Raw genomic sequence first — 22,653 nt, forward strand, 5'->3', positions numbered from 1 at the left:
AATCTTTATTTTACAGCTTAATCCCTTTAACCTTTATATATTAAGAGTAATGGTACTTAAGTAATTATATAATCTTTCAGTAATTAATAATAAACAATGGTACTTAAGTAATTATATAATCTTTCAGTAATTAATAATAAACAATATAATTATAAATGTTATGTTATAACTAATTCGTTGGATTGTCTTCATCCTGATTGTTGAAAATTTAGATATTAAGTTTAGACATTAAGTTTTGTCAACGTCATAACTCATAATTTTTTATTTCTGTTAATATCTGTTTTTTTAAATGATTTACTAAACTTTATATATAATCAAGATCTGAACCTTTTTTTATTTTATCAGTTGTACTAAATATTTTATCTTGTTTGGTTGATCTGAAAAATAGAAATATGAACCTTTCAAAATAATAATAATAAGTTACGGTGAGACAATGCATGAAGCTAAGTAAATGGTTTTATTCAATCCATATTAAATCTAAATTATATATGTAATTTAATCTATAATATTGATTAAAATATATTGAATTGAGTATAATTTTGATAATTTAATTTTTTTTTGTATCAAATTATTTAATAAATTTATTTATTTTAGTTTCTTTTTATTTTGTAATTAATGTTTATGATTGTCTAAATGATGCGAAAATATAATATATTGGGATGAAATAAATAAAAAAATTAAAAAATATCTCTTATTTGAATATTTAGATACTATCTAAAATAACTAATCCAAATTAGTAAATGTTATGATGATAAAATGTTATAAATGGTTAAGTTTAAGACCAGTTAAATTAAACAGGTCTAAAATGTCTAAAAATTTTAGGTACTAATAAAACTGCGTCGTTTAGAATGAAACAGTGGGTAGGTCAATAGGAGACAACGAATCCTTGCCCTTTAATAGAGGGAGAAATTTGTGAGATTGAGAGAAAAATTCAATATTGGCGGCCCAATTTAACATATCATTACTCTGATACAATTTATATTGAAAATATGAAGAAAAAAATATTCTTAGACAAAAAAATGTTATTTCTTCTAAAAAATGATAAAAATAAAAACAATGGATTAAAGTAGGGATTTTGCTATTAGACCATCTCCAATAGTCCGTATAATGGGTTTTACATGTCCTTTTCTCTCATCGTCTTGACTGTTCATACTGCATTTGACTATTTAAAAAAAACCCTTAAATTATTGAATATACTTCGATAACATTTTATTGAATATTGAATGGACTAAAAATATTCTTTATGCCTTTCCCATGGACTAACATTTTAGGCATGTCATAACTTAGCTATATTCTAAGTCCTTTCCTAGGGGTGTAAAATTCTTTATGCCTTTCCCAGGGATGTAAAAATATTTCCGTAAAAAATATTCAAAATAAAATTAAAAAACGAGCATATTGATCTAGAAGTGCATCTTCACATACATTAAAAATGGTTAGAAATACAATTTTTTTTAAATGATAAAACATTTTTCATTAATGCATTTCATTACATAGATCACAACCAAATTATAAAAACTCATCCAAAAACATTTCAGTACAAGTTAAAGATCACAAACAAATGTGACAACAAACCACAAATGCATAAATCACTCAATGGGAGTTCGAGATTGGCTCACCCTAGTCAAATCTTTTCATAGTCTCATCAATTTGCTCAATCACGATGCATAGGAGTTCGAGATTGGCTCACCCTGAAACCCTTTTCATAGTCTCATCGCAATTTGCTCAATCACTTGTTTGACACAATTTGCTCAATCACGTGTTTGACACAATTTGCTCAATCACGATACGTTTGGCTTGTTCATCAAACATAATTTGCATTGCGTTTGACTCGGGACAACAAAGGCAGACTTTCCTACTCACCTAAATATCCCCTCAAATCCTTGCAACTGTTAATTGCTTCCCAAACTTTCTTTTCCAAAATATCCTTCATTAAAATAACAAAGCATCTACTAAAATTAAATAAAAAGGTACTATACACCTTTGTTCACCTTTTTATTTAATTTTAGTAATAAAAATATTAGTTCTATACACAAAAGTCAGTGATATATCTTTTACAAATTCTTGTGAATACTTAAAGATTTGTATTTACTGTTCACCTTTTCAAACACAATAAAATAAATAGAGTATTTATTTTCAAATAAACCAAGTTTTCAAAAGATCACAACTGAGAAAACAAGGCAAATCCAAGTGGATTCGAACCACTATTCTCCTTACTGTTTGGAATTTACACAAATCCAACAATAAGGCGCCCTTACCGATTAGAGCTTATGGATCCATTAAACTTCACCCAAATGAGAAAAGGTATTAAATTTTACTCAAAATGGAGATATTTCACTTCTCTTTTATTTACTAGGAACCACTATTAATTTATTTATTATTTAATTCAAAAGAAGGAACTTCCCTGAACAAATATGATATTCCTGTACAAAAAAATCTTCATTCCTGAAAACAAAGAAACACATTAACATAAGACCAATAATTCACTTTAACTGATAGGATAAAAAGTATAATATAAGTATGGGAATAATACATCTTAACTAAGAAATTAATAATCTTCACAATTATAGTATTTAAAACCAGAATCAATAAACTAATATATCAATAATCATCATAGTAACAACTAGCCCAATATTTCTTTTCATCAAAGTAAATGATAATAAAGAACATTAAAATGAAATACCAAATAGTATACTGAATGGGGGAAAAACCCAATGGATGATGATGATGGTACAAGACTTGCAAAATGACTTATGAACCCTATTAAGGAATTCACTCCATTACAAGCTTCTGAATAGGACTCAACTCGAGCAGGCTTAATATGAGGATCAAATCTTTGATCTCCAGTACAATTACCAGCTAGCTGACAATGTTTATTTAACATGGATTTTGTAGATTCTAGTTCTTTGGCCTTCTTTTTTGGGGGCTTAAACCTGCAAAAATAAGACAAATTTTGATTGAAATGATATCTTTATACATACAAAGATATCAATTTGTCTAATAGATCTCAACTGCAAGTCACTTAGTATTTGACATATTCTCAATATAAACTAAGTGCAAAGTTTAGTATAAATTAAGTAATTACCAGAGAGAACACATGTTTTCCATTTGAGAGAAACATCAGTAGATTCCCATTAAAAGTCTTCTTTCACAATGCCTTCTTCCATGCCACTCCATCAGCTCCTAATCGCCAGCAGTGAATCCCCACTTGTGTCTCTTGAAGACTATCTTATGTTGTTTGTGTCGAAACAAGAATAACATGACTTGTACAATTCCCCTCATAAAACTTTTTGGTGGGTCTTATCTCTAGATAAATCTAACACCAAATTGTACATTTGTTCCAACAATCCAATCCCTCTCGGCAAATTTATCTCATTACAATGGATCATACTATGGAACAATGGAAGAAACAATTACACAAAAATAAATAGGCTCAACAGTAGAAACACGCAATTAACTTATACCATTTTAATCGAATTCAGTATCAGTTTAATTTGCTTTCTTTATTGGTTAATCATGTTTAATGGAAGAACTTTCATAGACATCTTGAAATTGATAAATGCAAATTATTAAGGCAATCTTTAATTCCAAACTCAAAATTGATGAAGATGAGTTATAATCACTCAAACAATGTATTCATTACTACCCAGTAAACATATACTCAAAATTAACTAGTTTGATTGCAAGAAAGATGAATTTACAATTGCTTTTGTTGGTCTTTCAAGACTTTCAATTTCATATGTGCATAATAAAATTGTAAACATGAAGTCTGAATTATAAAACCCAAACGATGCAAGGTTCAATTAGCTTAGATTTCGATTGATTAATGAACTAAACTAGTGTTAATTTACGATGAGATGCTTGAAAGATGTTCAGATCAACTATTGAATATGATAAAATTCGTTAATTGTACCTTATTAAGCTGCCCCAATGAAGCTAACACTTCCAATATGATGATTGAGTGCGTCCGTGTTAGTGAAATGAAGATGAATCTGTAAAGAAATATAGAGAAGAAGAAGAAGAAGGGAGAAGAGACACCAGAGAGCGAGGAGAGCCGGGCAAATTACCCGTACCATCTCCCCTCCAACACCAAAAACAGATCTTTTTATTATTTTTTTTGACCTGCCAAGCAAGCGCACCCGACATGGCAAAGGTCGACACAACAACTTCCATCAAATTACTTATCATCTCCACTCACTTTCCACTCATTCCGAAATTACACAAGTCGATCTTTACACAGCAAACCTATCATCAACAAAGCAGATCCATAGCCTTCCTTAGATCGATAGCTTCAACATCAACAATCTCGAACACAATCCTTCAGATCTGAACTGTTTCCACGATCCGATCAGCCACTGCAACAAAAGTCAAACATTAGAAACGTAATAACAGATCTAAGAACAAGGAAAATAGATGATAATCCACACCTTATCAAAAATAATGAAGAGAATACATCATTCCGATGCATCCTAAACATCTCAATCTGTCGAAATGTTCAGATAAGAAGAAAAACAAGTCAATAATCGAAACAAAACGAAGTTTACCTCTCTAGATGATGTATCTATGCCTCCGATTCCACGATCCGATGTAGCCGGTGATGATCGTCATCGTATCTCGCCGCGAATCAAATAGAACCGATGGATTGAAAAGTATAGACATAATCATAATCAAAACGTAGATAATCTACCGATCTATACAGATCTGTGAAGATCGGAACGAATTGATACACTATAAAGAGAAGATCTGAGAAATGAATGAAGAGAAATGGAGCTTTAGGCTTGAGGGAAGAAGAGATGGATGTGAATTATGAGAGAGATGAAGAAAGGGAGGAATTATTTATGGTGAAAAACTGAATGATCCAACGGCTGTAAACGATTGATGATTTTGATGAGATGCTTGTTTTGACGTGGGGATAAGAACGCTGGTGTATTAGGTGTCTCGTCGTTGTTCACATGTTCCTTTTTTTATTTCATAAATTATTAATACTTTTTCTTTTTAGAATATTAAATTATTAATTAGGTATTGCTGCATTATTTGATTTGGTCCTTATTTTAAATAATTATATATTTTATTAATAAAATATTGAATTATTCGTTTCTTTATAATAAATTTAAATATAAAATATATTTTTAATATTAGTTTTGATAATTGAAATATTTTTCTAAATAATTTTGTATCAAACAAGTTCCTAGGTTTTGAAATTTTATTTAATAAAAAAATATTAATTGATTAAATTATTATAATATCAAAATATTTTTTATTTTTATTAAAAATCAAAACAGTTATATTTGTTAAAAAAATATATATATTAATTTTTTTTATAATGATTTAGGAATTTTGGTTCAAATAAAGGAATGAGAATAGGATTGGGATTGATAGAGTGTGGAATGAGAATAGGTATGATTGATAAAAGTGTAGTGTTTGGTTAAAAGTTTTAATCATTACCATTCCTATTTATAACGTTTGGATTTATAAGAAATAAGTTATAAATATAATTTTGTTACTAAAATTATGATTAATTTTAATTTTATTTTATTAAATTAAAAATATAAAATATTATTATTTTTGTAACATAATTATTTAAAATATATAAAATATTTAAGTGACATAATTTAATAAAATATAAACATCTAATATTTTTTTCATATTAATTATATTTTTTCAAAATAAAAATAAAAATATTACTAACAAAAATAAATGTTGAATGTTTCAATTTTTTACTAATTATAAATAAATAATTATCTATTAAATATAAATAATATAAGAAAAAGTCTTTCAAATATTATATATTTTAAATTAAATATAATATTTTATTTAATAATATATTATAACATGGTATAATTTTTGTAATAATAATTTTTATTAAAATATTTCATATTTAATTTTTTAATATTTTTTTATATAAAATTGTTATTTTATTTTTAGTTTTATATTTTTATATTTTAGTTAATTTATTTTAATTTTATTATTAATATATAATATTTAAAATTAATTATATTATTATAATTATGACTAAAATTTTATTTTAAATAATTTCTTAATATTATTTAAATAATTGAAATTATTTATTCATAAATAAATAAAAATTTATTATTATGTTAATTATAAAATAACGTATAATATAATTATAAAATATATATGATATTAAAATTATAATTATAAGTATGAGAGAGAAAATATGAGAGTGGAGATAATGGGAGAGAAATTGTATTGCTCCGGAATGGGATTCATTCCTCCCAATATAGAGAGGATTGGATGATTCCTAAGTATTCGGGAATCAAATCAATATACTGGAATCAAAACCATCAACCAAACATCTCATTTCATTCCCTTTCTCATTCTTGAGTACAAAAACTACGTACCAATCATAGAAACATGAATGTATTTTTATTATACTTGCCTAGTTTAATGAAATGTTTTTTTTTTTTTTGATAAAGTTCATTTTTTATCTCAAAACTCAAATATTTTATCAATCATCAAATTGAATAATTTTATTATTTAAATATCAAAATTATTCTCTAATTTTATCCTCTCTCTCAACCATTATTCTCTCACCACCTACACCATATCCTCTAAAGTTAAAAGACAAATTAGTCTTCAAATTTTAAAAACCAGTTTTTCCTACATTTTATCAAAAAAAAAAAAAAATGTTTTTTTTTTAACTCAAATAAAACCCAAAAAACTCTTTCCTCAAACAAAGCCTGAGTGTTTTAGGTTTAATTTATACCTTTTATTTTTAATTTATTGGTTTAGTTAATATATTAATTTTATATTTATTATATTATTTATATTTTAAATATATATTTATATTTATTTAATTAAAAATAATAATATTTGAATATATTCAATTATTCAATAAAAACAAATTATTTTTTTAAGATAATATTACGTTATGTTTGAGACTTTTAATATTAATTAATAATAACTCGAAAATTACAACATTACTAATGTGATCACTTCACTGTTTGATCACTTTTAATATTAATTAATAATAACTCGAAAATTACAACATTACTAATGTCATCACTTCACTGTTTGATCATAATTTGAATACTAAAAATCTTTAATTTAACTAATTTATTTTTTATAGTCATCATGAATATTATATCTTTACCATATTAGTCTTATTTTAACTATCAAGTTAATTATTTAATTAATTAAAATATTTATATTTTTATTAAATTTAAATTTTAAATACATAAAAAAAAGTTTAATAATAAAATTAATTGAAAACTCAACTAATTTATTTCTCACGACCAAAAATGTTTATAAAAAAACTATGTTAGATTAAGTTAAATAAAAGGAAAAAATTGTTAAATAAGAATTCATTAAATAATTAAGAGTAAATAAGAATTAATTAAATTAAGTTGAATTAAGAAAAACGATTTAATAAATTAAAATGAACTTAGGATAATTAAAATCAATTCAACATAGTTTTGATGATGCGCTGATAATTAAATAAAACTAAGTTATGCAAATGTTTTATGTGCAGGTAGCGCGAGCGTTAGAACTGACGTAAATAGAGATGAAGACGCGTTGGCAGCAAGGTTGTTGTCAACAGCAGAGTTGTCTTCAACACGCTGGAAACAGTCTTACATCAACAACATAGCTGAAAAGCGCTGACAACAGTTTTGCTTCAGAAGTAGTCTGAAGAAGCACTAACAGCGGCCTTGCTTGAGCAGCAGGCTGAATAAGCGCTAACAGCAGCTTTTCTTCAGCAGCAGTCTGAAAAAGCGCTAACAACAGCTTGCTTCATCAGCAGCCTGAAAAAGCGCTAACAACAGCATTGCTTCAGCAGTAGTCTGAAGAAGCCAACAGTAGTGTTACGTTAACAGATGTGATGTGTTAACAGTAGACTGCCACCTGAAATACAACCATTAGAAAGTCGACACGTACTTACGTATCAGATTCGACCGTTGCTACATTTTAATATAAAAGGACATCAAACACAACATCGAATCCCTGAATTTCTGAACGGCGGATTCCTAGAATTCTGCACGGTGGATCCCTGAATATATGAACTCTCGATACGACGAATCCTCCCGGTCAATTCACGTATCCAATAATCAGATTCGACAGTTGTTACGCTTCAATATAAAAGAGCAGTAAGGTACAACGGTGAACACACTTTTCGAACACACAGATATAGATAACAAGAAGTTTTCAACAAGTTTTAGAACTCTCGATCAATTTACTCCCTCTCTAGTTCATTTGTCATTAGTGCATTCTATATTTCAATTACGCTAAGTTGAGAGATAATTCATTGCACTATTTGAGAGTGTATTCAGTGTTGTAAGTTGAACAGAAAGTTGTTTGTTTAACAGAGTGATAGCTAGGAGTTCAGAACAGGCAGCTGTTAAGTCCTGAGTTCTGACTAGGTTTGTGTAGACGTTATACAAACCAAAGTCTTCTAGTGGAAATCTTTTTGGAAACAGAAGAAGGGGTGATGTATGAGTTTAATCTCTAAACATCCATAAAACTCTTGTGTTATTTTCTTACTGTATCTAACAGTATTGCATCTGCCGCTTCAAATCTAGCAAACATTTCCGCACCTGAAACCATTCAAAAGCTTGCGACGATTTGTCGAAGAATATAAATAGATTTTAAGTCCCTAACATGATTAAAATCGAATTGAAAATAAAGATTAACACAACAATATTCAACACTCTCTTCTATTGTTGTAGTCGAGATCCTACCAACCTATAAAACAATACCAAACAAGCTTAGAAGAGAAATAAAACAAGGCTCAGTATGATTGAATTCAAACAGGTTTCAAATGATATTAAACTAGTTTCAAATTTTTGACAGCAAATAAATTTTGAAAAATATTTATAACTTACTTGGAAAAAAATGTAAAGTCTTAGCATGTTTGATAGGTTTTTTTTAGGATTATTTTTTTTTTTATAGTTTAAAAATAAAAATTTATATAATTATTTTAACTATTAAATCACTAATTTTATCGACTAAAACATTTTTATTTTATTTTATTAAATTTAAATTATAAATAATAAAAGTAATTTTTATAATTAAATTAACTAAGAACTAAAAAAAATATTTTTTTATTTAATCATTTTTGTAGACAAAATCCAAAAAATAAAAAGACCCCAAAAAAAATATCAAACAAGTTGGTAGGGAAATGAATGTGAACATGATAATGGTAGGTCCTACAATTTAAATAATTAAAAAATAAAATAAGAATGAATTTGAAGTTGGGTTAGTTGGCTCTAGCTATAATTCAACTATTTTAGTTTCTAAATGTTGTTGGATGTTGTAGTTGCTAAACAATGTCAATTATTTATTGTGATTGAAATTCATTTTCAATTTTTTTTATCTAATTTAATCATATTTATATTAAATTAAAATTAAATTATTGTCATTTTTTTACTTTTAATCATTTTAAAAGTGATAGTAATACATACAATATTATATATAATTTTAATATTCTTGTATTTAAAATTTTAATTTATAAAATAAAGTGAAAATTTATAGTATTTTGATAATAAATTAGGTGATTGAATAATTGGAATAAAATAAAATGTAATAAATATATTTTTAATAAAAACAACTCAACATAAAATTAGGGGATTGAGTTATTTAAAAAATAATAATTGATGTAAGAGTCGGCATGGGAGACAAAAATATAACGGTTCAATTTTAACTAAAGCGCGTTGAATGAAATCGGTGCATGATTATGCGTTCAGAGACCGATTCAGGATTTAAAATTTGGTGGGTTTAAAAAAAAAATTGGAGTGTACTTAACGAGAAATTTTTAGATAAAATGAGTGGATAAAAATAAATTTTATCATTATTTTAATAATTAACAGTGAATTATATTAAATTTTAAGAAAAAATTATGGTTTGATATCACATTTCTAGCTATATATATATTCGGGGTGGACCGAGCCTCTACATAGATTATATAGACTTGTCCTTGTCTTTACATAGATTATATGGGTGGACCGAGCCTCTACATAGATTATATAGACTTGTCCTTGTCTTTACATAGATTATATAGATTTGTCCTTATTTACGATGTGATTCTAGTTCTCCTTAATTATATATATATATATATATATAAAATATAAAATAATAATTTAATAGATAATATTTTTGTATCATCATATTTTGTTATTTTTCATTACTCTTTTGTTAATAAATGAGTGATTTAATAGATGAGAAAAATAGTGAAATAATGTTGGATTATAATGAATTACTTAAATAACATTTGTTAAATAAGTTCACATGTCTGTTTAAATTGATTAAGTATGTTTACATTATGTAGGTTTAACACGTCAGAATTAGTTGTTGCAACTCTATAAAATTATTGTCTCAAAAAAATTTAAAACTCTAGAAATTTTAACATTGATTTGCGTGTCAAAAATATTTTAAAAATAAAACATTATTTTAAGAGATTTTAAAAATTCAGACCACTTTTGAAATTAATTATAAATAATCTTTAACATTTTTATAATCAAATTAAAATTTGATTTTTGAAAATATGTTTTTAAATTAATTAAAAAATAATTAATTTAAAAGATTATTTATTTGAAAACAGAGTTGCCAATTAATTTTTAAAATCAATAAAAGATGCACGCGTGAAAACATATTTTTCACCAAAGATTCGTTTTAGTTCAAAGTTTGGTGATACTCGGGAAAGGACTTTCGAGCTTCATCCTCCGTACCCGTTTTTAAAAATGGTCTCTACTTTATAAAGTATTGACTTTTGAAAATTGGTTATATAACGTTTTATTTAATCAATTATTCTTCCGGTCCTAGACTTGCATAGGTTATGTATATTTAAAAATTGTAACAACATTGGTACATGTTGTTGATGACGATAACTAGGGAGGAAAATATCTGAAGAACATCTGTTTAAAATGCATTAGAGCTTAAAAATAAATTCCATACGAGCATTTATCAAAATATATTTGTTGAAATATCCCCCAAAAAATTTGAAATCATTTTCTATTTTTTTGGATTTTTAGAAAATGGTTTGAAGTCCCAAAATTACAAAAATAAATTTGAAAATTGAAAAGTGCAACCAAACAGGCCCTAGGACCAGTGTCCTCAGTCCTGAGTGCATTTTCATCGGTCGGGGGGTCAAGACCCTCAGTCATGGATCAAGAGTCCCTTAGTCGGGGTGATAAGGCCTCTCGGTCCTTAACCAGAATTCTCGGTCGGGTGCCAGAATTCTTGGTCGGACACCTCAGTCCTAGGTGGAAGTCATTGGTCATAAGTTCAGGTGTTCTTGGTCGGGGTGAGACTCCTTAGTCCAAGGTTCGACTTCTCGGTGAGATGTAAAAATCATCGGTCAGGTTTGGGAGTTCTTGGTCGGGTGCGAGACTCATCGGTCGGATGTAAAAATCATTGGTCGGTCGGACTTCTCGGTCCTAGTTGGTAAACTTCGGTCGGACCTCTCGATCCTACCTGAAGAACATCGGTCGGACCTTTCGGTCCTAGCTAAAAAGCCTCGATTGACCTCTTAGACGTGGGTGGAATTTCTCAATCGGACCTCTCGGTCTTAGTTGGACCTCTCGGTTATCAAGAACATCAAAATTGTAGGTTTTGCAATTTTGATAAAGGCTTGGATTCTTTGATCCAAGGGCTTAAGTAGCTTCACAAAGCTCTCAAGAATATTCGAAACATCATCTCAATGTATCATTCGTCATGAATGATGATCTATTTATTCAAAACAGTTTGAAGGCAAAAAATCAAGTTTTTGGTTTAGAGTTTGATGAAGTTTAAGGAGTTTGCCAATAGCTTCCTTATACTTCATATGATTGATTTGTACCAAAATATGAACATTGACCGTTCATTTGGACCAATTGAAGAAAATAAAAATTTTTATTTTTTGAAAATTTTGATTTTGATCAAAATGATCGATCAAACATGATTCAAATATGTGCCTAAGATCATTAGAAACATACTGGGAATCTTTTTGGTTGCTGTTCTTAAAGATTAACTCAAAACAGAAAACCTAATTTTGGATTTTTTTTAAAATTCAAATTTGGGTTTTTCTGTTTTAGATAGATTGATCGATTCTAGCTTTCATAGAAAGCTTGTAAATGATCATATGATCGTTTTACAAACAAAAAATCAACAACCAGACAATATACAAACTTATGAAAACTGAAATATAAAATTTCAATGTCGAATTGAAAGATTGAATTAAATGATGATTAAAAGCATACCAAAGATTGGAGATTACTCATTAGACCTTAGGGAAGCTTTTGTGATGCATAGATCTAAGTTTTAAGGTCTGGAACGAGATTTTGAAAAATTCAGAAGCTTTGAGCTTCAATGGTGGATTTTTTTGTAAATTCCGATTCGAGGCTTGAGATGTGTTCTCTTGGCTTCAGAATTATCAAGGGAGACTATTTATAGCCTCTCAAAGTTGGTTGAGGGAGCAAGTGAGCTCGAATTAGTCAACAACCATCAATGACATTTTAGATGTTCTTGGTTCAACTTGCCCGATCAGGTTATGACGTAAGCGAAATAATCACTATGGTAGGGTGATCATTTTAGCTTTTGAATTAGCCAAAATAGTGGACTATCAACGGAGTTCCATCTTCGACAAATCAAAGATGGGATTCATCCTTATCTGCTCGGCGAACGCGATGAAGACGACGAACTAGGGCGAAACGACGTCGTTTCGAGCGTGTATGGCGAAAGAGGAGCGTTCCGTTAGCGGAGCAACGTTTCGTTTGCGACCGAGCGATTCATTGCGTTTCAATTAACTATGCATTAACCGATCCTATGCAGCGCGAACGCGCATTCCTTTCGCTGCAACGGGTGACGTGGACAACTCATGGACGTTGGATGAAAATCAAGCGTCCATCTGATGACCACGGTTTCGATTGTATATATTCTCCCGAATTTCGGCTGCACTCGATTGCGGATTTTTATTTATTTATTTAAAACTTTAAGGGTTTATTTGAAATTGTTTTTTCTTTTACCCTTTTGGCTTTATTTTTAAATCTTCAAATATACAAAATATTTAAAATAAATATGACATTTATTTTGTCAATTTTTATTTTATTTTTATATTTTTAGGTTAAATAAACAATTTATTTGGGATAAAATGGATACAACATTCATCCTAAATTATTTATTTTAATCCCCTTAATGTTTTAAAAATTAATTTGGGGTAAAATATGTAACACATTTATCCCGAATTTATTTATTTAGCCATACCTTTAATTATTTTAGATTTAATTATCACAATAATTAATATAATTAACTATTTAATTCGATTTTGGCGTTGGTGTTAATTATTTTGATTTTATTTATTCAAAAATAATCAAAATAATTATTTTAAAATTTATAAATTGATTATGTAGATTTTTAGTGTTTATAGTAGTATAAAAAAAATGAAACCTCATTTTTAAAATAAATAAATAAATAATCTTACATTAATTTTATATATATATATATATATATATATATATATATATATATATATATAAATGAAAAATGATAAAGAGAGCGACTTAGGCTTTCTGTTAGCCACATGGAAAAAAAATTAATGATAATTTATTTTTAATTTTTTTTAATCTCACTCCATTCCCCAGCTTCTTCAGTATCTTCCTTAGTCTCTCAATTTTTAATTTATGCGTTTCACTCTTCGACTTTCTTCTTTCTTCTTTTGCGACTTCGACTTTTTTTTTCTTCTACGACTTCGGCTTTCTTCTTCATTTTTTACGACTTCGGACTTCGGCGATTTTTTCTTTCTTTCGAGTATTTTTTTAGCAAGTTTGAAAATGGTAAGCCTTCAATGACGAACAACAATGTTTCCGAACAACTCAAACCCTAAAATTATTTTACTTTTACTTTTCAGGAGAATTAGTTATTTCAACTACATTCAAGTCCAACACTAACACAAGGTAAGTTTCTGAACATGATCTTATATTTAAGGTTTTCCCGAACATGTCCATGTTCGAGAAGTTGATTTAAAGTTTGAAAACTTTTTTATTTATGTTTCTGGTTTGTGGATTTATATCCATTTACAAAAACCTTAGTCACACATTTAGAAACAAAACTTAAATATTAGAATAGACCTACTGATATTGTGCTAATAAGTTAGGTGTTTGTTTTGGTAATTACATGTTAATGATAGTAACAAAACTGAGTTACAATGGAAAATCTTAAACTAATTTGTTACATTTTCAGTTATATATATATAGAAATGGCACAAACATTGAATTTGCAGTTATACAAGTTTTAGACATTTTTAGAAATGTTACATTTTGGCCATAATCGGGACCATTTTGTCACGAACATGAACATTACACTTCACCTTAAAAGAACATTACGATTTAAGTTAAAATAACATTATAGTTAGTTCAGTGGTTGTCTTCTTCGCGGACATTTGTTCATGCACGGTAGTCGTCTTCTTCGTAATGGTCTTCACAGTGATCTTTTTCTCGGTGGTCTTATTCGTAGTAGTCGTCTTCTAGGTTGTCGTCGTCTGCATCGATTTGAGTTTCTCATTTAGAGAGAAATCTAAAGTTTCTCATTGAGAGAAAAATCTAAAGTTTGTACTTTTGAGCTCTTTTCGATAAGAGAAAATTATGATTTGATCATACTTAACTATGATTTGATCATACCTAAGTAACCTAACTATGATTTGATCAAAACTATAAAATAACGCGCTCTTTATTTTTATTTATTTTTTTCACCGTGACATATTTTATCTATGTGACTGTCAAGGTGGGTCACTGGCGTTGACCTCTCTATCATTCTTTATATATATATATATAATTTATTCATTAATGAAAAAGTTTAAAGGGTATGGGTCGGCTATCCACCCATTTTTTGAATGAAACGGGTTAGGGCGGTTCACGATTGGCCTTTAGAGCGCTCCACGAATAGAATTTGTAGGTCGTTGGATTACCGCGAGAAAATGGACGGCTGAATTTCATCCGCAAGTTACTGTAGAATCAGCTTCTTCTTCGTCTTCTTCATATTGCTTAAGTATTCTCCTTCCGACTTCACTCTGACTTCATTTTCAGCTGTCTGAAACGTCTTCTTCTCTTTGCCAGCAGAAAACGGAAGCTGCCTGAAACCCTAATTTCCTACTTTTACTTCAGCGAAGAAGAAGAAGAGCTCAGTCATTCACTGATTTTTTGCTGCAATCACTTTACGTTTTAATGGCTTTCTCCATTAGAAACTCCCATCGAATGCTTTCCTTCATCCTGGAGCAACGTCCTTCGCTTATTGCACTCCGTCTATTTTGCGACCACTCTTCATCTCAAGAATTGGAATTTGTCAATGAACCTCTTCCTCTCCCATCCCTTCAACCTTCCAATGATGCAGAAATGGTCTCGCTAATCCTTCTTCAACACCATAACCCATTTCACACAATGGAATCATCTCTTCAACTAAACGGCCTTACAATCTCCCCTCTCTTAGTACAACAAGTCTTGATTCGACTCAGAAACGTCTCCAAGGTTGCATTCGCTTTTTTCTCTTGGGCCAAATCACAAGCCAATTATCGCCACGACGCCATTGCTTACGAACTCATGATTGATATTCTCGGTAAAGTCCAACAATTCGATGTTGCATGGCAACTAATTATTGAGATGGATCAACAAAACGTGAAACCCACCTCAATTGTCTTCAGGGTTTTGATTCGCAGGTTAGTTTCATCTGGCTTGACTCGTCAATCCATTAGTGCATTTGATGACATGAAGTATTTTCTTGAGAAGGAACCAAATGAAGACGACTTTTGTTATCTACTCGACACACTTTGTAAGTATGGGCATGTGAAAGTAGCAACACAGGTTTTTAACGAAAGAAAACATCAATTTTCGCTCGATGTGAAGCTTTACACAGTTATGATTTATGGTTGGTGTAAGCTAAATCGTATACAAATAGCTAACAGCTTCTTCAAGGAGATGATGGATAATGGGATTGAGCCAAGCGTTGTTACATACAACGTTCTGCTAAATGGTATTTGTAGGAAGTCAAGTTTACATCCAGACAATAGGTTTGAGTCTACCATTCGAGCAGCAGATAAGCTGCTCGATGAAATGCAAGCTAGAGGGATTGAACCGGATGTGACGAGTTATTCGATAGTTCTTCATGTTTATAGCCGCGCGCACAAACCTGATTTAGTTCTCGATAAGTTGGAGATGATGAAAGATAAAGGGATATGGCCTACAGTCGCGACTTATACTTCGGTTGTGAAATGCCTTTGTTCATGTGATAGACTTGAAGATGCTGTGAAATTGGTTGAAGAGATGGTTTCGAATGGTGTAAGTCCATCTGCTGCGACTTACAATTGCTTCTTTAAGGAGTATCGTGGAAGGAAAGATGTGAAAAATGCTTTGAAGCTATACAGGGAGATTCAAGGAGAAAAGAAATGCTTGCTTAGTTCACACACTTATAATATTTTAGTGGATATGTTTGTGAAATTGAATGAAATGAAGGTTGTAAAGGAATTGTGGGATGATATGAAGAGTATTGGCTCTGGGCCTGATTTGGATTCCTACACTTTGTTGATTCATGCATTGTGTAAGCATCAGATGTGGAAAGAAGCTTGTCAATATTTTGTAGAGATGATAGAAAAGGGATTTCTTCCTCAGAAGATCACATTTGAAACACTTTATAAGGGTTTGATACAGTCGAATATGTTGAGAACTTGGAGAAGATTGAAAAAGAAGCTCGAAGAAGAGTCCATGACATTTGGGTCAGAATACGAACAATATCACTTCAAGCCATATAGAAGATAGATAAGCTTCAGTGGTTGATCGTCGTAATGACTACTGTTTGAGGTTAGTCAGTATGTTTGTATTGCAATGTTACAATTCATTTACTTGTTATTCTTCTTGTACTATTGGCATACCTGCCTCAAAATGATTTATGTGATTATTGATCATATTTGGAATTTGGTATTTTGTCACATTCCTTTAAACAATTTAAAAGTTCTCAAAGTTAAAATTTAAAATAATGTACTTTTGTTTAGTATAAGATTGTTTTACAAATCATGGTCTAGATTATAGTTTAGTATTAAGATTGTTTTACATTTCTGGGGTTTCTTGATGGAGGTGACTAATATTTTGAAATAATGAGAAGATTGTAGAGAGGATTGCAAAGATCAGAATCAAACAAATTGAAAACAAGGGAACAGCAGATCTAAATATAGAAGAATTGCTCAATAATATGTATAGCCATTTTCTTCTGAGCAAGCACATATGGTAAATAAACTCTTCATTGCTGAGTATTTATTTAACCCACTAAGGTAGTTCAAGTGTCAAGAGTGATTCATAAGAGAACGAAGGTTACGAGTTCAATTTGCAGTACATATTAGTTTCCAACATTAAAAAGTACTAAAATAAAATATTGGGTATTTATTTGCTTTTCTTCTTTATCAATATATGTATTTGTGTTGATGATGGTTAAATAGTAGCTTTTATTCTTTAGTTATTAACTTATCATTTTGACAAGAATTCTTCCTTGTTTGTTTGGAAATAAGTGAATTTATGCCTACAACTTTTCAAGTTAGTGCAAATCTCTAATTTATTCCTCTTGAGATTTTTGACCAGGAGATGCAGAGGATGCTGCTCTCTTCTCTCCCTACGAAAAATATACTGAAGTGGAAGATGACAATGGGGGTGAGTAATCCGAAAAGTTTAGGTATGGAAAAACTAGTAAGGACTTTTAATATTATTATTAATGGCATAATATTTGCTCATTTGGAAGCACTTTCTGAAGATTGGAGATGAAGTTTCTTGTTCATTGGTTTAGATGATATAAGGTTTTAGATATATTCATAAATTTGTTGAAGTTTACTAGTTCAAAACCAGACCTAAACCTCCTGAAAATGTTTCCAAATGGGCAGTTGTGTCAACTATTTCAACTCTTTTAAGAGGATATTGATATTTCAAGTTTTATTATGTGTAGGTGGAGACTAATAATCACTATCATCAATGAGTCCTAGTAATTCAGATTTACACAGCTTGTTTTTCTGCCCTGGACTCAAAATCCAGCAATATGATATTCATTGCCCTCGATTTCCCCTCCTCCATCGAGAACCGTCAGGTGGAGAAGCAAAACTCGCAAGAGTAGCCAATAAGATTATATATTGTTTTTTGTCTGGTTTTGAATGTGGATGAGATCACGTTTCGAAATTAAATTTAGTTTGATACAGATTCAATAGAATATTGGTTGTTTCTGATTCGAATTCAAATATGAATTCAGGGGAAAATAAAGTTTTCCAAATAGAACAATTATTATCATGCTTATTCTTGCTAGCTAGATTGAAGACAACAACACTGCTTTAATGATAATTCACATAAATCAAACTAGCCTTAAATCAAACTATTTTGGATTATATAAATGCAACTAATTCATTGCAGCCTCTAAATATAATCAGATTGGACTATCAATACAATTAACAATAACAATAAAGTTTTTTTTAATCTCAACTTTGCACATAGAGATCTAATACTACTATTACTACTTCTAACTTGGATTAATTCAGCATTAATTTAATCTTAATAAAGTTTTAAATTATGACAATAACTTATAGAAAACCTTCATATGAGCAGCCTTATATTACTTCTCTTAAACTATTATTGGACTAACAAAGTTGAGTCAGTCGAATCAGAACCAGCCGTAGCAGCAGTTGTCGAAGCACTCTGAGATTCGTTGAAAGCATGCATGTTGATCTTTATCCTACATTTTAACGAAAAATTAAATCAAACTTCTAATGATCTAATAACCAATCAAGTAATCCAAACAGTTTTTTTTCGCACCTGTTATGAATATTTACGTATTCATCTGTCTCGTCCAATATCTCCTCCTGTCATAACCATAAACACAAAAAATGTTTCATACATCAGTTACTAATGACGCATTATCACAACTATAAGTGTCGAAACAACAATAAATTTACCTGAAGAAGCTCCTCGATAACATCTTCCATGGAAATTACACCAACCACATCTTGGCATGATGGGATAACCGGAATTGGGTTATTCTCCAAATCCAAGATGCAGAATGAACAACCTCTATGTCGTTTCTTGAAAGCAGGAGGAGGCGGTGGACTTTTCCTTCTCAATTGTTGGTGTTCAACCTCGTTTTTAACTGCACCCGCATCCAAAGAATCTTGTCCCTCGGATTTCACAGCATCCATATAAACTACATAAAGCACACAACACATTTAACAACAAAAGAAAACACTCGTGAATATATCAGATATGATCCTTGTAACAACATTCATACATACTTTTGCCAATTTTATTAATGGAATTGTGAAAAACCAACCCAAATAGACAAAGTACCTAAATGAATTGGAGAATTAATCAAAATGAAAAATGTTATTTAGCCATTGCTCAATTAGAATCATTAGAGTCGGCCCCATTTTGTTGGTAAATGTTCTTCTATTCCTTGAATAAAAATTTAATGGGATGAAAATTGTAACTGGACTAGTTATGGTCATAGTTCAAGAATACCAATCTCAAAATCACATACATACCGTCTTCATTAACTTTTCGAAGTTTATTGGAATCATTCTTCAGATCCTTGTATACAACCGCAATGTGGCTATGACCCTTTTGAAATTCATTTAGAATATCATAAAGAGGCATGTCTTCTGAAACCCTAGGAATTTTTCTTATTAGCATCTTCCTTAGAGGAACTGCATCATCTGGATCAACTCCTAGAAGATTCTTAACCTGCACCAGCCATAGTATAAACAAACACTGTTTGTTTGCATTAATAATACAAACTATCAGACTCAGATTTTGTTTTTTCTTACCAGGACAAGACCAATGATATTACTGGGAGTTGAAGAATAAACAGGAACTCTACTATGACCCTTTGTCATAATTGCATTCAAAGTTTCCAAATTAAGAATTGCATCCAAATCAAGAGAGAATGCATTGGAAATAGGAGTCATAGCATCTTTAGCAGTCTTTTCAGTCATTTCAAGTGCTCCACCAATTATAGTTGTTTCATCATGTGTTAAATCTCCTCCTTTACCAGCTTCATTACCATGAAAATCAACTAGGGTTTTAAGCTCAGCTCTACGTAGAAGAACAGCATGTCCTTTACCTAACATCCAATCTAGAACTTTACTGATTGGGTAAGCAACAGGAAAGAAAAGAAAAAGAAGAACCCGAACGAATGGAGTAGCCATAGCTCCAACTGTTAAACCATAACGAGTACAGATGGCTTGAGGCAATATTTCTCCAAATAAGAGGATAAGAGTAACAGATATCAGAATTGCTACCCCTGGAGGTGCAAGCTTATCTAAGAAGATGGGAAGTGACTGCAGCAGATGAAAAGAATATTAGAACAAATCTGATTTGTAAATGAACAAGAAAGAACATCATCATCATCATCATCATCATCATGGATTTGAAATGAATTACCTCCATAGCTAAAGAGTTTCCAATCAATAGAGTACATAGAAGAAGGTGCTGGTTTTTTACAACAGTGAATATTTTTGCTGCGAAAAAAACAAAATCAATGCATACCCAGTAGGTTTAAGATCAAAATCAAGTGAAGTAACGATAAGATTTAGAAAGAGGGTGAGAGAATACAGGCATGGATGCGATCCTGGGGGCGGCCGGACTTGATTAGAACCTCAAGGTCGACAAGACCCAGAGACATGAGACCAAGGGTTAAACCTGCCATTAAACCGGCGAAGATGACTAGCCCTATGATTATGGCTACGTACAAAAAGAACGTCCCGCTGCAGCACGGCAAGTCGGACCCCATCGTGGAAGAAGAGGGATGGATTGGTGGGTATGAAGTGAAATGGGTAATAGTAAAAAAGTCAGATTGGTAAGTGATAGATGAGGAAGACGAATGGAAGAGGAAAGTGTCGATCAATCTCAGTTAGAGAGTATTTTTGCTCTGCTTATTATCGTTCCGCAGACATTTTTACTTAGTTGCAGTAACCGTGAATTCTATATTTGCTCCTATGTAAAATGTGAACTTGATTTTGTTTGCTCCTATGTAAATTTGTGAATATTTTCCAAAAATAGTTTGTCCTCTTTTGTGTTTTTTTCGTTTTGCTTATCAAATCTATAGGATTATTTGAGAAAAACAAAATTAATGAAAATTGAGTTATTTATAGTTTAACAAAATTAATGAAAATTGAGTTATTTATAGTTTAACAAAATTAATGAAAATTGAGTTATTTATAGTTTAAATGATTTGTATTATGATGGAAATAATGATGTGATAAAAAGTTATTTATCAAATTAAATAATTTAAGATCAAACAAATATAAATATTGTATCAAAAATTTCGATTCAAATAACCCTTCGAATTGCCGGAGGTTAAAAAGAAGAAGAGTGCATATTAGGATAACAATGGGTACTCGTATGCTCGATATCTGTGGGTACCGAATGGTTGAGTTCGGATGTTTTAAATCGGGTTCAGAGTCGGGTATGGGAAGGGGAGATGGAACCCGGTCGAGTACGAGATCAGAAATGGAGAGTGTGCGAAACTCAAAATCAATACTCAACTATATTAATATTAAAAATATTTTTTTTTTTATTAAAGTATTGTGACTTTTCAAATATTTCATCATTACAATTACCATCATTTAATTTGGTTATATCCACACTCCACTCTAAAGATGTCAAAAATACGTTACACTCCAACTTTAAATTTTTTATATTAAAAAAATATATTTTTCTACATAAATCTCCAACTTTAACTTTTATTTTAATTATAAAATATTATTTTTCTCATACCATTCTTTATATTCAGTCTCTAATTTTTTTCAATTTTTATTCTATTTTTTTCCACTCTAGTTTATCTTTTTTTAAGATCTACAAAATAAGTTTACATGTAATTAATATTTTTATTTGTATTTTAAACATTTTGATATTACTAATTTTTAAATTAATTAAAGTTATGTTTCTTTTTCTTCAATCTTTTAATCTTATAATTTTTTTAATCGAGTAATGGGGTACCCGTTGGGGATTGGGTACCCGACGAATCGAGGATGATGATAGAAGTAGAAATACTCGTCAAGTTTGGGGTCGGAATCGAGTATTAAAATAAAAATCAGGTCCGGGGATAAATACTTCGGATAGGGTACCCATTGTCATCTCTAATGCAGATAGTTAATGGTGTTTCAAGAGCTGAGGTTTTCAACCCTATGGTGAAAAAATTATCGATATTTTTGCTATATCGAAAATATCGTAAAACTACCGAACATATCGATTTTTTCAGTACACCAAAAAATATGCTAAGGTGTGGTATACCGATACCAAAATTATTGATACGGTAAGATATGAGATTTTCAAAATTTTAATATATTAATATTTGCTGAAATACCAAAATAATATTTATAATTTATATATATATATATATATATATAACATAAAAAAAATTAAAATTTCATTTTAAAAATTATATTCAACAAGCCATTTTAAACTTTTAGTAAAATTAAGCTGTTATCAACTAATCAACCAATCATAAAAAAAAATTGTTTTCTTTTTTTAAACAAATTTGAGGCTAAACTTTAAAAGTATTTTTATGTTTCTCTAACATTAATAGATTTATTTCCTTCTTTAAACAAATTTAATGTTAATTTAATAAAAGAAACTTAATTTTTAAAAATTAAATCAAAATATAATTAAACTTTAATATTATTCGGTATAAACAATATAATATCGATACCTTATACTG

At 29.8% G+C, this 22,653-nt stretch overlaps 2 protein-coding genes and 1 long non-coding RNA gene across 4 annotated transcripts; 1 reads left to right on the plus strand and 2 right to left on the minus strand.

Moving 5' to 3' along the window:
* Nucleotides 1–2,666: 2,666 nt before the first annotated feature.
* Nucleotides 2,667–4,819, minus strand: LOC124920036. Of its 2 annotated transcripts, none has more exons than XR_007097621.1 (3): nt 4,542–4,819; nt 3,083–4,352; nt 2,667–2,930 (listed from the first exon to the last, which is right to left on the minus strand). It is a non-coding gene; the product is annotated as an uncharacterized LOC124920036 (long non-coding RNA). The 2 variants fall into 2 exon arrangements; XR_007097620.1 differs by having other exon boundaries at nt 4,425–4,819.
* Nucleotides 4,820–14,997: 10,178 nt separating this feature from the next.
* LOC124920037 (pentatricopeptide repeat-containing protein At2g13420, mitochondrial-like) lies at nt 14,998–18,302 on the plus strand. Its single transcript, XM_047460425.1, has 2 exons — nt 14,998–16,772; nt 17,544–18,302. The coding sequence occupies exon 1, from the start codon at nt 15,147–15,149 to the stop codon at nt 16,728–16,730; it is 1,584 nt and encodes a 527-aa protein (XP_047316381.1). The 5' UTR covers nt 14,998–15,146; the 3' UTR covers nt 16,731–16,772; nt 17,544–18,302.
* A 26-nt stretch (nt 18,303–18,328) lies between these two features.
* On the minus strand, nt 18,329–20,881 carry LOC124920038 (DUF21 domain-containing protein At1g47330). The gene is made up of 7 exons (XM_047460426.1): nt 20,547–20,881; nt 20,376–20,452; nt 19,760–20,272; nt 19,478–19,676; nt 18,896–19,140; nt 18,756–18,802; nt 18,329–18,675 (listed from the first exon to the last, which is right to left on the minus strand). The coding sequence occupies exons 1-7, from the start codon at nt 20,722–20,724 to the stop codon at nt 18,573–18,575; spliced, it is 1,362 nt and encodes a 453-aa protein (XP_047316382.1). The 5' UTR covers nt 20,725–20,881; the 3' UTR covers nt 18,329–18,572.
* Nucleotides 20,882–22,653: the final 1,772 nt, after the last annotated feature.

The sequence above is a fragment of the Impatiens glandulifera genome, chromosome 1 (genome assembly GCF_907164915.1).
Source record: "Impatiens glandulifera chromosome 1, dImpGla2.1, whole genome shotgun sequence".
NCBI classification, from domain to species: Eukaryota; Viridiplantae; Streptophyta; class Magnoliopsida; order Ericales; family Balsaminaceae; genus Impatiens; species Impatiens glandulifera.